At 32.8% G+C, this 16,480-nt stretch overlaps 1 protein-coding gene across 4 annotated transcripts in view; it reads right to left on the reverse strand.

Annotated features, from left to right (window-relative positions):
* The window catches only part of LOC134720818 (CCR4-NOT transcription complex subunit 1-like), a 52,258-nt gene that overhangs the window by 19,352 nt on the left and 16,426 nt on the right, over positions 1-16,480 (reverse strand). For all 4 annotated transcript variants that reach the window (XM_063583347.1, XM_063583346.1, XM_063583344.1 and 1 more), the window contains exons 16-31: positions 15,748-15,902; positions 14,743-14,887; positions 13,697-14,477; positions 11,090-11,251; positions 10,425-10,609; positions 9,920-10,044; positions 9,363-9,473; positions 8,895-8,973; positions 8,225-8,473; positions 5,997-6,137; positions 5,090-5,269; positions 4,326-4,442; positions 3,847-3,957; positions 1,736-1,870; positions 973-1,257; positions 504-644 (exon numbers count right to left, since the gene is read on the reverse strand). In XM_063583347.1, coding sequence (XP_063439417.1) covers positions 504-644; positions 973-1,257; positions 1,736-1,870; positions 3,847-3,957; positions 4,326-4,442; positions 5,090-5,269; positions 5,997-6,137; positions 8,225-8,473; positions 8,895-8,973; positions 9,363-9,473; positions 9,920-10,044; positions 10,425-10,609; positions 11,090-11,251; positions 13,697-14,477; positions 14,743-14,887; positions 15,748-15,902 — 3,102 coding nt within the window. The remainder of the gene's footprint in view (positions 1-503; positions 645-972; positions 1,258-1,735; positions 1,871-3,846; positions 3,958-4,325; positions 4,443-5,089; positions 5,270-5,996; positions 6,138-8,224; positions 8,474-8,894; positions 8,974-9,362; positions 9,474-9,919; positions 10,045-10,424; positions 10,610-11,089; positions 11,252-13,696; positions 14,478-14,742; positions 14,888-15,747; positions 15,903-16,480) is intronic.

The following is a 16,480-nucleotide window of genomic DNA, read 5'->3' on the forward strand; positions in this document are numbered from 1 at the left end:
CAAAACATTGTTTTACTGTGCATTTTGTTGTACGCTTACTTTTCTACATTGGGTAGAGGAATAGGGGGAGGGTTGAGATAGCAAAAAACATGTTTAACTCCGCCACATTTTTCCCATTGTCCCAAGTTAGGAGCCTCTAACCTTTGTTAGTCTTGTATTATTTTAAATTTTGTGTTTCTTGTGTATAATTTGGAGTTAAGTATGCCGTCTGTTATCACTGAACTAGTATATATATATTTGTTTAAGGGCCAGCTGAAGGAGACCTTTGGATTGAAGACCTATTTGAGACCTTCTGCTGTTGTCTTTTCTACGGTTGAGTTGTTGTCTCTTTGACACATTCTCCATTTCCATTCTCAATTTTATTAGTTTAATTTTTAGGTTTTTCACTGTGTTACATTACACATAATTAATCAATAATTTTAAGCACTATAAATATTGTAGTAAAACAGTTCTTTTTTTCTTTCTTCCTTCATATTGCTATTCTTTAAATTAAAAATCCCTACCTTTTTGATGATTTGTTCACAGGTCACCAATGAAATCTTGATTGTTCTTTCAACAACAGGGGGAAGTAACTCCTGTAAAGACTTTTCAACTGCAATCTTGACCAGCTGTTTCAGCTGAGGATTGGCTTGGAATAGTGCAATCTGAAATATAATAATTAAAAACAACATTAATTCTGTAATTCTAATAATAAATTATTGAATAATTAGACCTACATAATGAAGGTTTTTGTCGTTTTTTCCCCCCAAAAAAATAAATAATTAAATAACTAACATGATCATACTTTTTATAGTATTGCAGTAATGGAGCTTGTCCAGATAGAAATATTTGACAAAAATAAAAACTTTCAGGAATCTTTTTTTTAATTAAGGAACAGAACAGACATGCAAACATATCACAACAAAATTGTTTACTCATGCCTAAAAAAAAATCTTTCAACACATACTTCAGTCAACCATAAAATAATAATACCTGATCGTTAATAGTACACAGATTACCAATGGTAGCCATGTTAGCAGTATTGACATCGTCGTAAGAGAACTGAGGACGTGGTGGTAAGTTAGGAGTCGTTGTTGGTGTTGTTCCTCTGGCTGTTGTAGGAACAGTTGGTGTTCCAGCCGTCATCATGGCTGCTTGGTCCCCAGGCTGTGGGGTCAAGTCTGGCAGTGGATGTGGCAGTTTACTACCTGGTGACAACTGGGGCTCTATATCTGATATTCTACTAACATCTTTCAGAAACAAAGTTGGTCGACAGTCCTGTTCATCAAAAGTGAAAAAATACATATACTTTTGACTATGCTTTCATTGGTGTAAAATAGAGACTTTTTGGATGGAGCATGGGAGGCATGTTTTAAAACCATACCACTTGTAAAATATTTCCCTTATAATTCTGACAAAATTCTGAGAAGAATGCAGCCATTAATATTTAACTAATTTAAGTGACTCCCCCACCAGATAAATTGTAGAGCAGTCCTATTAATCAATCTTACTTAACTTATAAATTGACCCTGACGCAACAAAAATGAATCTTTTCATATAATTACATGGCACTGATTATATAATAGACCCATTAAGCAATGGTGATGCATGGAGATTATTGCTGTTCTGATATATATTCTAGACATCATTTATTAAGATTGTGCAATTACAAGGATGGAAGAGAAATTTCTGAATTGTTTCATTCATCAAAACTAGTATGGTTGTATAAATAATTTGGTTTTAATCTGACACTTACACTGAGGTCAATGCTTAGAGTTTTACATAAAACTTCTATTTCAAATTTCAGGTTCAATTTCAGATCTGGTTCCATATGTAGCTCTGCCAAAACATTCATTATTCCCATTGTCCATGGATTTGGAGGTTTAAAAACCTGAAAAGGATTATAAACAATTAATACAAAACAAACGCATGCTTTTAGATAACGTGTGTTGTGAACAATGTAGAGTAGATATGAATGACACATGGTGGCTAATTGGCCGATTCAGAATCTAAAGCATCATGGGTAATTTCATTGTTCGTACCCCAAAAAGTGAAAATAATGTTACGTCATTAGTTGAATTTCCATTGTTTATAACGTTTTAAACCAATCAAAACGCTTTGGTGTACACTTTTGAAAATATTACCCAGGATGCATTAGATTCTGAAAAGGCGAATTGACTATGTCTATGAGAAATCAACAACTAGAGGCTCTCAAGAGCCTGTGTCGCTCACCTGTTACTGTATTTACTGATGTCGATCATCTTGGTTAGAAGGTGGGGTCATTAGAGACTTTTTTTTAAATAGATACCAAAGTAATGATTGTGGCCACATTTAGTTTAATATGGCCCATAGTTTTAGAAAAGAAGATTTCAAGTTACAAAAATGACGAAAAGTTGTTCAAAATTGACTATAAAGGGCAATAACTCTTTAAGGGGTACTCTTACAATTTTCATCATGTTGACTTATTTGTAGATCTTACTTTGCTGAACAAAATTGCTGTTTACAGTTTATCTCTATCTATAATAGTATTCAAGATAATAACCAAAAACTGCGAAATTTCCTTAAAATTACCAATTTTAGGGCAGCAACCTAACAACGAGTTGTCAGATTCATCTGAAAATTTGCGAGGGGATAGATCTGATTCTGATTGACATTTAAATCTTGAAAGATTTGCACTAAATGTCTTACTCTTAGTTTTAACGATATAAATCAAAAACTGCATTTTTCCACTATGTTCTAGTTTTAGCCATGTCGGCCATTTTGTTTGGAAGGCGATTTCATCGGACACATTTTTTAAACTATATACCACAATGATAACTATGGCCAAGTTTGGTTTAATTTGGCCATGTTGTTTCAGAGAAGAAGATTTTTGTACAAGTTACAAAAACTGACGAAAATTTGTTAAAAATTGACTATAAAGGGCAATAACTCCTTAAGGGGTTGACTGACAATTTTGGTCATGTTGACTTATTTGTAGGTTTTACTTTGCTGAACATTATTGCTGTTTACAGTTTATCTCTATCTTTAATAGTATTCAAGATAATAACCAAAAACTGCAAAATTTCCTTAAAATAACCAATTCAGGGGCAGCAACCTAACAATGGGTTGTCAGATTCATCTGAAAATTTCAGGGCAGATAGATCTTGACCTGATAAACAATTCAACCCCATGTCAGATTTGCTCTTAATGCTTTGGTTTTTGAGTTATAAGCCAAAAACTGCATTTTACCCCTTTGTTCTATTTTTAGCCATGGCAGCCATCTTGGTTGGTTGGCCGGGTCACCGGACCCTTTTTTTAAACTAGATACCCCAATGATGATTATGGCCAAGTTTGGTTAAATTTGGCCCAGTAGTTCAGAGGAGAAGATTTTTGTAAAAGTTTACGGACGCCGGACGCCAAGTGATGAGAAAAGCTCACGACCTTTCAGGTCAGGTGAGCTAAAAACACAACATAACTTGCCATTCATGTATTGCATTTCTCAGTTTGACTAGATATATCATCCCCTAATATCAGAAGGGAGATACAAACAAGGGAGATAATTGAAGTGAAGAGTATGTATGTTTGGAAACAACATTTCTACGTCATTAAGGTATCGGTTGGTGATTGGTCTCATTGGCAATTGGACTGCATCTCCTATTTTTAAAACAAACTCAATTGGAACTCATCATCATACAACTAATTAATGATTACTAGAAGGCTTGTTATAAACAAAGAACAGACAACTGTGCTATATGATAGTAGTAAAGAATGATAGACATGTGGAAAATAATTTTCTATTACCACTTAGCTTGGGAAATAATACTTTTGGTTGTGTCTTCTTCCTAGAAATGAATGTCAATACCATACTTAGTTATCCAATGTTCTTACCTTACTTTTAGCACATGATTCTATTATTTTAGCACTAAATGGCACAACATACAGTAGTTCTCTTGCTCCTTTTTGGTAAGCTTCATACAGCAAGGACTTGATATCTATCTCCTGTTAAATAAAAATTACATGTATAATCATAAGATGATGGTTTTACTTAAATTAAATCAATTTTCAAATTGAACTTAAGAAATTCAAGAAAAAAATGTTGAAACTGTTCATTTTTTTTAATACTACATTTTCATTTTTGCATATAACACATGTCATGAATGTATGACTCAAATTCAAAAACCATTTTTCTACTTTTAAATTGTAATAATAAAGTTCCCTTCAAATTCTCCGGAAGAGACTAATAAATGATGACTCTGAGGTAAACACAAAAGATGACTATCAAACTGACTGTTGGTAATTTTTGTTGATGTCTTGCTTTCTCGTTGACTTAGACTGATATGAAATGTTAAGATGTGAAGATTACTTACAAGTTGAAGAATAGGTTTATTCTTTGCTAGCGTCAGCATTCCTATCCAATGACCTAAATTCTTCAGTAATGTTCGGTCTGAAAAATTGGCATCTCCTTTATCACTGCATAATAAAACCTGAAAAAAGTGTATGATACAGTTACAAATCTCCATGTAGGATAGTGTGCTTGGTTTGTATATAGAATAGTAAGCTTATCTACATGTATGATAGTGAGCTAGGTGTGTTAGTAGAATAGTAAGCTTTATGGGGCAAGGATGGTTAGCCTAGCTTGCTGTGTGAGTTTGCTTAAGTGTAATAGTGATACAATACAATTCAATCAAATAGTTTATTTATGTCTTACTAATAATATTACAAAACATAACATTATACATAATTACATAGACTATAAAACGAAACAGTAATACCATTCTAAAAAGATTTATGAAAGACTGGACTAAAAAGTTATCAAAGTACAGGTAAATTTCCATGGGACTGTTCCATAAAAACATACATGGGACCAGGGAAGGCAACTTAAATTTGCCACTATGGGTGGGTGTGAAATATTGTGTTTAATGAGCTTTAAATGTATGGAGGACTCTAAAATTGCTTCTACAGGTGGTCACTGTGTTTTAGGTGCCTTCCCTGGGTAACATGTATGTTTTAATGGAACAGCCCTAAGCACATGCACCATGTAATTAAACTCATCATTTCAGAATGTTCGTTTGTGTCCTATCATTTCACAATGTCTTTGAATGTAACCAAAAATTCTGATATTGATTATTACCTTTATATTTCTAAAAGTCTCTCTGATAACTTGCTGTTGAAATTCTCCAGTTCCAAGTACATCAACAAAGGCGGCATACAATGTATGAAAGTTAGGTTCAATACTGGCCCTCTTCATGACAAGGTATTGACCAACCCAAGGCATATAATCTTCTGAGACTTCCTTTTTCAATTCCTCACCCTGGTCAAAAATGGAGAAAAAAAAAGCTTAACGTAGTAAATTATATTTTCTTTTATGTAAACAGATTTTATCTTTCTGTTGTCTAGGTAGTACTACTAGCCACATGAAATCTTGATTTTCAAGGTAGACAAAATGAAGTAAGTGAGAGTCAAATTCTACAATTTATAACAAAAACTGTGGATCTTTTTTCTCTTGGATACAAATTTTTATGAATGGAGAACACATTGCATTTTTAAGAATATTTGATTTCCTGGTCATCAAGTCTGATAAAAAGCTTGAAGTAAATGTAAACTTTTATTTTATGTTTACAATTAAATTCCTGGTTAACCTTTAGCCACAAAATCAACACACGGAAAAAAAATGCAACAGGGTCATAACAGCCATTGAAATATTTATATAAATTTAACAGAATTTTTCTCAATATCACAAAAATTAAATCGCATTTTATTCTAAATTGACAAAATTGCAATAATTTCTGAATTCATAGTAACAAATATCTTGCTTATCACTCTAGGTGGTGGAAATTATATATTAGTCAGACAGGCATGAAAATTGTGAAACATCATTACCTTTGCTCTTGTACATTCAACTGAATTGGCATTCTCCCAAGTAAGAATATCAGATTAATTGCCTCCCAATTGACTAGACAACATTTCTTGCATGCTGTCAAGATGGCAAATAGTGGAACACACTTATATTGGAAATTTTGAGAAAAAGAATTACTCACCTTTTGATTCATATTAGCCAAAGATAGATTGTTGAATATGAAAAATATTTTATCCTGAACTGATTCTGGAGGAGGTGGTATGTTTTCCTTTAATTGTCCTGCTAACAATGTGTCAATATTTGTAGCACTAGCTATTGATGGCTGCAACACAAAAAGAAATGGTCAGTGAACAATTAAATCCTTTATATATAAAGTTAGGATGTCAAAAGATCTGAAATATTTAACTCAGATACTCGGTCATGATACTCAAGTACTCACATGTACTTGGATAAATTTTAAATCTATCGTTAAGTTGATGTAGTGTTTTTGTTATTACCTTTCATAAACATATCACCGAAAGACAAATGTACTACAAACATATTTGATTTCCTTGGTTGTTTTTTGTGTCAATTACACATGAATTACCGACAGCTGCTTTTACAATACCCTATATCATAAAAGCAATTATTGTTTGTGAACGTGTTCATGAAAAAAGTCCAATAAAATCAAATATATTTGCATATTAAAAAAGTCTGACAAAGTAGACAAGATATGTGTCATCTGTTCCTGAGGAGTTGGTGTTTTTTTATAATGGGACTTGTCCATTTATTTGTCAACAACAATAGTGGACTTCAAATTAGTTGTACTTTCTCTGTGTGTGTTTTTTTTTTTTTGCACTATTGTTTGTCTGATTTTCTTTTTTTATCCATGACGTTATCAGTTTATTTTCGACTTTTGGGTTTGAATGGCGCGCTCGAACTTCTGCCTATCTTTAAATTGTAAAATAAACAATTAAAGTTAAGTTTCAAATACAGAGTAATTAAATTAATTTTAAATATACATCTCATACCAATCACGTTTACATAGAAGTCTTAATTAAAAAACAAAGGTAAGTTTTTACGGCTTGTGATGAGTTATTTATTAATCCATAAAAGTGTTGATTGTATAAAATACCGTTAAAAAGTCTCCAAGCAGTTGGGTAGGGTTAACTATACATTTGTCATTTCTGTGCCTTTCACAGCTGATTATGTAGTATAAGTTTTGCTCATTGTGAAGGTCATGTGGTGACCTAGAGTTGTTAATTCTGTATCATTGGGTCTCTTGTGGAGAGTTGTTTCACTGGCAATCATAATTTTTATATTTAAAATGCAGCACTTAAAATTGGCAAACAAAGGAGTAGGTAAGGGCCGATTTTGGCCTCAAATTTCAGCTTCATCTGACGAACTATTTTGGACACACTTTTAACACTTAATGATCTACTTCAGTTAATTCAAATAGTTAATGTGAACGATTTTAACTGATTTACTCATTAAAAAAACCACGCTCTGATTCAAGCTTAAATATGAAAAATCTATCAAATATGCAAAAAAATGTCACTTTTCAGATGTTTTTTGTCAAAAATGAAAGTGGCCGCATTCGTGTTCATCCTCAACCTTTATATATGTTATGTATTATTATCAAATACAACTTACATTTCAATATTAAGATGAACACTTTCATTTCAGATGGAAACCGTCTAAAATTTAACTAAAATGCTAAATTTTTGAAGATTTCAGTAACGTAGCATGACTTAATGATGGAAGTACCTTATATATGTGCATTCTATTATTAAAACAGTTAATATTTATGTAGCAGAAGCATTCTACTTTCCAATAAATAAGTAAAAGTTTACATTTTAACAATTTTATAAAACTGCTATATTTTGGGGCCAATAGGGGTCTTACTGCCAATAGGTGTCTTACTGGACCTCTTCCTTTATTAAATTAGTCTTGAACATTGACCTTTCTAACCTTTGTGGTACCTGATTTGTGCATCTTTAAAAGATCTACTATACATTAAACACAATGTAAAAGTGTGAATATAATGTGCCTCAGATAGAAATAGAACGTATACAAATGAATATCAATATCTGTTATCCTATTTTGTTATGGAAAATTAATCTCTGCAAAGTCTGTAACTGTTAGAAAATTGAATTATCATAAGAACCCTACAAAACAGACCAATAGTCATCTTTTATTTCGTATTTGAATGTTTCAAAATCAATCAAAGTCTCATACATGTACACATATGTGTACACTTAAATAAGGTTGAATTAGCAGCTCATGTGAGACTTACTTTTGGCAGAGCTGCACATATGTGTGCACTTACATAAGTTTGGATTAGAAGCTCATGTGAGACTTACTTTTGGCAGAGCTGCACATATGTGTGCACTTACACAAGTTTGGATTAGCAGCTCATGTGAGACTTACTTTTGGCAGAGCTGCGGCTGGTTTTACTGATGTGGTTGCTGTTGTTGTTACAGAAGTTGTCAAGGTTGTTGTAGTGGCCACCATACTCTCCAATGTTGTAGTCGGTGTTACAGTGCCTGACGTTATACCAAGGTTATTGGTCAGTCCTGCTGTCAGGGCATTAGAAATGCCTGGCACCGTTGGAGTCAAACTTCTAGATGATGTTGTATGTGGAGGGGGTTCTTGAGATCTAGCACCATATTCAACAAACTGGAACAAAAATAAAAATAAACTTGAGATTAGCAAGGTACTGTTAACTTGTTATTAAATTCTGTGTCAAATGGCAATCTATGTTTAGAGAGCATGTAAAATATCACAATTATAAAAAAGATCTAAATATTTTTAAAATAGGATGAAGTAAAATAATTATTGTAAATTATTGATTCTCATTATATGTGGGCTATTCCATTAAAATGCATGTGGGAGGGTAGGAAGGGACATGCAAAATATCCCTACAAACAAGAACCATTATATACATAATTTTGTAACAATGGTAAAAGATGCATACTGAAAAATACCCATTACCCACATTCAATAATTACACTCCCACAAACATTTAAATGGAATAGCCCTAATGGATGTTGGGAAATGACTAAAATGAGGTATAGCTAATAGAGAAATAATGACTTACCTCTATGAGATGAGGAGGGAACTGACTAAAATGAGGTATAGCTGCCAGATGTTGACAATACTGAGGATAATCCTTTAATCTGAGAAATAGAAATTTTGTACAATTATTTACAAGTTATTGGCAGATAGAGAACACATAATTACAACATCAAGAATCATATCATGTAGTCAAAATAATTCATTCTGTACCTAAATGGCCCAAAATTAACTATCTTTAAACAGTTTTGAACTTTTGTGTAAACAATTAACAAACTGTAGACAGAGATATGTCTTGCCTGTATGTAATTTGTAAACTATTTTAAGTAAATAAACTATGACTGAAGGTAATTGGCCAAAAATATTCTGTGCAAATAAGAAATGCAAAAATTGACATAATTTCAATCTTTAACATGTAAATTATGCCCAATTTCAATGCTACTGAAAGGCATTACTTAAAAAAAAAAAGTCTACTCTAAAAATTTTTTTTTACCTGGTTTTGAATCTGTCTAAAGCAGCAATACCAAATATGTACATCTTTGTGTTGTGTGGTTTCTTCAAGGCTTCTAAAACATATCGCAATGCAATGCCTAAAGCCATATACCTGTAAGAAATGATTGAACTAGTAGGTAAGATTCTATATATAATCATAATCTCTTTCTGGAAGCGTTAAAATAATTTTATTATAAAGCCCTACAACAATATCAATAATTCAATCGTACTATAGAATAAGTTTCTCAATATGGATAGATACTAAAAACACTTATCATTTTTGTATTCTGTGGTTGTTTTACTGAAATTTATTAACCATTTTCATGGATGAAATTATACTACCAATTTTGAACATTCCTATCGAAATAAAAATCATTTTTTAAGATTATCGTTTCTTGAGTTGTTGACTTCCTTCAAATTGATAAAAATATTGTTGGTATATATTATAAAACTTAATTAATTATTCCTATTTTTTATTGAATATTCTTAATTCTAATCAACTTTACCGCTAATGCTATTGCAATAAGAAACGATATCATCCTTTATCTTCAAACTTACGTTGCAAGCCCCTTTTCAATTATACCCCCAAAAAGGTATGCAGTGGTTAATAATTCTCGTTCAGGGTACTGTGGGAAAAATCTGTATTCTTCAAATAAATTTCTCAGCATGCATTCATACACATCCTGAAATCATAGGTATACATGTTTAAACTAAATCTAATGACACAAAATCTGGAATAAAATATGAAAGTTGACTTTTATAATCGAATATAACTAAAATAAGAGAACTCAAGAAAAACCATAATTTAGGCTACATTGACATAAACAAAGCAGGATTTTTTTTAGTTCTTTTTGGCATTTGTAAATGCTCAGTTAAATAATAAGCATGGATTCTCTGAAAATAACTGCACAGAGTCATGAATATGGCAGTCATTTTTTCACTTATTCTGTGGAATGATAGCTTTTGATTTTGACAGATTTTATCAACATCCCCCATTGGAATTTACCATGGAGTTCAGTACACTTGCTATTTTTCTATGTTGACAGTCAGATAAATCACTAACCTTTTCTCTCCTATTAGGAGAGTCTTTAAATCTTTTGAGCATGTCCAGGACTTCATCAATAGACATGGTAGGATGTGGAGGCTGGTTATAAATCCTCTGGAAGTATGAATTAGCTTCGTCTTCTACTTCAGTAGAAAACTGCTGGGATATGTCAGCAAATATATTTGTCATGTCACCAGATGGAGCTGTGAATTAAAGAAGAAAAATAAATCATATGCTTGAAAAATATAAAATCTTTGCTGTACATATTTTATTCAAAAAATTGTCAAAGTCCACTTTTTTTTTAATTACATGGAATGAAAACTGGTTTGTCATATTTTTTTCAACTTGTGAAATAATGCTTTCTCAATTTAAACCTAAATATTTTTGGTATTGTCTCCATTTGATAATACAGTAGAGAATTTGGTCCACCCTATATAGATAGTCAGTAATAAAAGATTTAATGGTTCAGTTAACACACAAACTACCTTGGAAATCTAAAATTAATCGGTAGTAAAATTGTCTTTAGCATAAACAGCAAGTACAATTAATTTATCATCAGGGGCTTTAAAAAAAGTTTCATTAAACAAGTAAATACAACTGCTTGATGTGATCATTAGATTTTTCTAAATTGGATATTTTGATGTTATTAATTATGATATATACCAGTAATAGTGTTATCTTACCTGGTCTAATGGGTGGCTGTTGTTGACCTGGAAGCTGTGTTGACTGTGGTGTTTGTGGCTGCTGTGGCTGTGTTGGTTTTATCCCAGCTCCAGCCATTATGGCACCTAATGAGTTAACAGAGCTCCTAGGGGCTCCTATAGGGTTGTTCCCCATTGATATATCTGAAAAATACTATCTTTATTGAGAGTGGTAAAGGATTATTTTTGTGCAACATGTTTTGCCATTTTTATTTCACGTGCAGCTGTGAACAAGTTTCGTTTTCACTGTGTTTCATGAAATCAGTAAAAAAATCAATGTGCAAGACATTTTTAATTGTTCATTCATCGTGAAAGGGCAATATTATTTCGCATTCTTCTGTGCAGATAACCTCCCTTTACCCCCCTCTTTATTGAGAAGATTTGTTATAAATCATATATATAAATATACTAAATTCATACACTGTAGGAAAGTATAAAATTTATTTGATGAGTTTAAGAAAAACAGGGCTCTTTGAATTTTTATGAATGAAATTGTCATGATTAAAAGGCAGACTGCAAAGACTCTTTATTTTAGTGCCACAAATTATAGACCAATTTCTGTACTTCCCATTTTATCAAAACTTTCAGAAATCCATTTTTCAAAACATTTGTTTGACTATCTAAAAAGATCAACTAGAAAGTATAAGAATTTTCGCCCTGTCATATTAGTAACTTTCATATATAAGTCAAATTAATCTCCAAATTTTGCAGTAATCAGCTGATTCTTATAAAATTGTGTTCAGAATATTTGCTGCTGACATAAAAAATTAAAGAACCTTAGTGAGCACGTTCACATACCCCACGTCCCCACATTGTCATTGGAGAAATTAGATAAGTGAAAGAAAAAAAATTGTATAAGAAAAAATAATTTCCTGCCAATATGCACATCTAAATAGTATGTCCTTATTATCTACAAAATTTCATGAAACTCTGTTGTGTGGTTTCAGAGGAGTTGAGATGACAAACTGTTGCAGAAGTCCATTGAAGCAAATAAGTTCTGTTGTGTGGTTTGAGAGTTGCGATGACAAACTGTTGCAGTAGTATATTAAAGTAAATAAGTTCAAAGGGGCATAACTCCTAGAAAAAAAATTGAATCGCAATTTCCCGTCGATATGCACAACTACATAGTAGTCCTTATTATCTGAAAAGGTTTCGTGAAATTCTGTTGTGTGGTTTGAGAGGAGTTGCGATGACAAACTGTTGCAGTAGTACATTATAGTAAATAAGTTCAAAGGGGCGTAACTCCTAGAAAAAAAATTGAATCGCAATTTCCCGTCGATATGCACAACTACATAGTATGTCCTTACTATCTGAAAAGGTTTCGTGAAATTCTGTTTTGTGGTTTGAGAGGAGTTGCGATGACAAACTGTTGCAGTAGTACATTAAAGTAAATAAGTTCAAAGGGGCGTAACTCCTAGAAAAAAAATTGAATCGCAATTTTCTGTCGATATGCACAACTACACAGTATGTCCTTACTATCTGAAAAGGTTTCGTGAAATTCTGTTGTGTTGTTTGAGAGGAGTTGCGATGACAAGAAACAGGACTGACGGACGGGTCAAAAACATTATACCCTCAGCAACTCGTTGCGTGGGGTATATTAACTCATTTACAAATGAAAGTATTTTTCAATAGAGAATGCTCCCAACAGAAGCAAGATCTCTATACATTTATTGCTTCATGAAATCTTTCCTTACTTTTTTAAAAAATTTGTGTAGTAGAAAGGTTGGCTGCAGAATTATTCCAAAGTGTCACTTTCCACAGAATGAGGATATACTTCCAATTTTTAATAAAATTTCCAATGAAAGTCAGTTTATGCTCTTGATTAACCCTTTCGCCGACGAGTCCCGGTTTACCGGGATTCACGCTTCAGACAGCTGACGATGAGTCCCATTTTACCGGGATCGGAATACCTCATTTATATTTCCCCCTCAAACAGTGCAAACATGAGTTATCTTTCTTTAATGAATAACCGGGATGAAAGTGTAAACATGGCGGTTCCGTTTGTTGAAAACCGTGTCAAAATCAGAGGAAATTTATGGAATTTACGAGAATTTGAAATGAGGGAACATTTTTTTAGAAGGAAAATGGAAGAATTGAAGCCAAACTAGTATACTTTTTTGACATTAATTGTCGTTTTATGTACAAAACACTTAGAATAGACATCGATCAGTATGAGGAATTTGTACAGCCTCATAAAAACTTTCCCAATTTTGCCGTTTTGGGTTAAAAAATTACAATTTGGGGGTGAAAGAGCTGAATTTTGAAAAATTCACCTAAATAATGCCGAAAATTTTAAAATTTGAATATTTTATGAAGAAAAAATTGTCAAAACATGAACAAAACTGTGAACATGGTGTTAGTGAATGAAATAAATACACAAATAGCTATAAACAAGTTTTTGTTGACATTTATTATGAAGATCTCCCACTTGAGTTATAGTAGCCAGGGAAGCCATCGTCACAGAGTAACTTCTGCCAGGGCAGCAATCGGTGAAAGGGTTTAGTTCCTATCATGTACATGTAGATGAATACATTCATTTAAATGCCAATTTTTTGTCAATTATAATCTATACTTATACACATAACTTACTTTGTAGCTGTGATGTTAAAGATTGTATTGCACCAAAGCTAGCGCTTGTAGGAGGAAATCCCTTAGCTGGGGAACCAGGTGTGGTTGATGTTGTAAGGGATGCCAGGCTCTGTGGAAATCCTGCTCCACTGCTACTAGACAAAGGTTGAGGAAATCCAGTGCCACTAGTGGACAAACTTTGTGGAAATCCTGAGCCACTGGTTGATAGACTTTGTGGAAATCCTGAGCCACTGGTTGATAGACTTTGTGGAAATCCTGATCCACTGGTTGATAGACTTTGTGGAAATCCTGAGCTATTGCTAGTAAGACTTTGAGGAAATCCAGAGTTACTGCTGGTCAGACTTTGAGGAAATCCAGAGTTACTGCTGGTCAGACTTTGAGGAAATCCAGAGTTACTGCTAGTAAGACTTTGAGGAAATCCAGAGTTACTGTTAGATATACTTTGAGGAAATCCTGAGCCACTAGTGGACAAACTTTGTGGAAATCCAGAACCACTGGAGGATAAACTTTGTGGAAATCCAGAGTTACTGCTGGATAAACTTTGAGGAAATCCCGCACCACTGCTTGACAAAGGCTGTGGAAATCCTGCCCCACTAGTAGATAAACTTGGTGGAAATCCTGTTCCACTAGTAGATAAACTAGGTGGAAATCCTGTTCCACTTGAAGACAAACTGGGTGGAAATCCTGTTCCACTGGTAGGCAGAGTCTGTGGAAAACCACCACCACTCATGCCCCAAGATTTTGGGATTCCTAATGGGTTTGAATTCTCTATTGAATCCAGCTGAAAGAGACAAATGTTTGTTTAAATAAAATCTTTTTTTACTTCCTTATTCACTTTTTAAAATTTTGAAATGACATTTTTTTTACTTGAATCCTATATAACATACAAATTTGACTTTTATCAATTTAAACTTATTTTTCGCTTTCAACATGTAGGATTGAATTTATCCATCTGAAAAACATTTAACTATTAAGAAAAAAGCTCCATTTTAAATTTGAACTTGAAGGTCATCAAAAAACTATAACATGTCTTGTAAATAACCTACAGGATTTCCTAATGATGGACCAATATTTGGTATAGTAGGCTTTGGTCCCATTCCAGCAGGACCAACTGGTCTAGTCTTGTTCATCAAAATATTGGCATTGGCAACCATTGTTAATATGGCTTCTGACAGCTCTTGTGATACTTGACTGAAAAAGAACAATTTGCACATTAAAATGTATGTTTGCATAACGTTGAGAAATTTTTGTAGTTGAAGACAATAAGAATTTTCGCCCTGTCATATTAGTAACTTTCATATATAAGTCAAATTAATCTCCAAATTTTGCAGTAATCAGCTGATTCTTATAAAATTGTGTTCAGAATATTTGTTGCTGACATAAAAAATAACTCATTTACAAATGAAAGTATTTTTCAATAGAGAATGTAGAGTACATTCATTTTAAAAGAAAATAGATTGGTATGTTTTTGTTTTATTCAAACAAGCATCTTAACCACTAGAAATTTAGCCATAAAGAGTACAATGCCTAGGAAGAATCCAGAGGTATCATAAATAATCAGAAAAATTGAAAACTTCGTGATTAAGCATTTTTTTTAATTATAATTGTGTGCACATAACCAATCAATTTCAATAACAGTCATGGGTTCACTATTTAACTTAAATTATATTTTTTACCTAGCACACTGCTGAAGACAAGCCAACATTGTTCCTATATTGTCTGGAGGTAGCATTTGACTTTTGTAATCTTACCTAGCACACCGCTGCAGACAAGACAACATTGTCCCTATAGTGTCTGGAGGTAGCATTTGACTTTTGTATTCTTACCTAGCACACTGCTGTAGACAAGCCAACATTGTTCCTATAGTGTCTGGAAATAGCATTTGACTTTTGTATTCTTACCTAGCACACTGCTGCAGACATGCCAACATTGTCCCTATAGTGTCTGGAGGTAGCATTTGACTTTTGTATTCTTACCTAGCACACTGCTGCAGACATGCCAACATTGTCCCTATAGTATCTGGAGGTAGCATTTGACTTTTGTATTCTTACCTAGCACACTGCTGCAGACATGCCAACATTGTCCCTATAGTGTCTGGAGGTAGCATTTGACTTTTGATCTGTTGCTGGTCGTCCTTTGGTGGTCCACCCATCAACTGGGGACATCTTCTTTTCAAAAAGTTAACAGAAGTCTGTATAAATGGTTCCTAAAAAAAAAAAATAAGCATTAAGTTTAGGATATTGCAAACAATAAGGGAAAATTCTGAAAACATATATATCTTTTGTCTTTCACAAAAATAATATCCAATTTACCTACTGTGGATTCATAATCATTCGAGGGATACCATTTTTTGTGGGTAAAGGTAAATGTTCAACAAATATTAATTTGTTCCGAAGAATTTGTCAAATTAGAAACCAAGTATACTTGAAAACACCTTGTTTTCCTCAATCCAAGAAAATAAATGAATCCAAAAATAAAAATATGGTACAAATGTAATGGACAAAAAATATGTTTTTTATAAATCTGTTGTTCTCCATGACCTGCTGCTATGAAGTCAATTTAATAATTTGTACATGTACTAAAGTAGTTTTCACATACTAACTGTCAAATCATGTTTCAGTGTAAAGAAATTTACTTTGACTTGCAAAAAACACAAAGTTTTAAAGCTAGTGTAGAACATCTACAACACAATTCCTAGATAGCTCTATTAAATTTTGGAATTACATGTGAATGCAACTGAAATACATACACAAACATTATTTAGACATTTCACTTGAAATATAA

Source organism: Mytilus trossulus, chromosome 6 (genome assembly GCF_036588685.1).
Source record: "Mytilus trossulus isolate FHL-02 chromosome 6, PNRI_Mtr1.1.1.hap1, whole genome shotgun sequence".
NCBI classification, from domain to species: Eukaryota; Metazoa; Mollusca; class Bivalvia; order Mytilida; family Mytilidae; genus Mytilus; species Mytilus trossulus.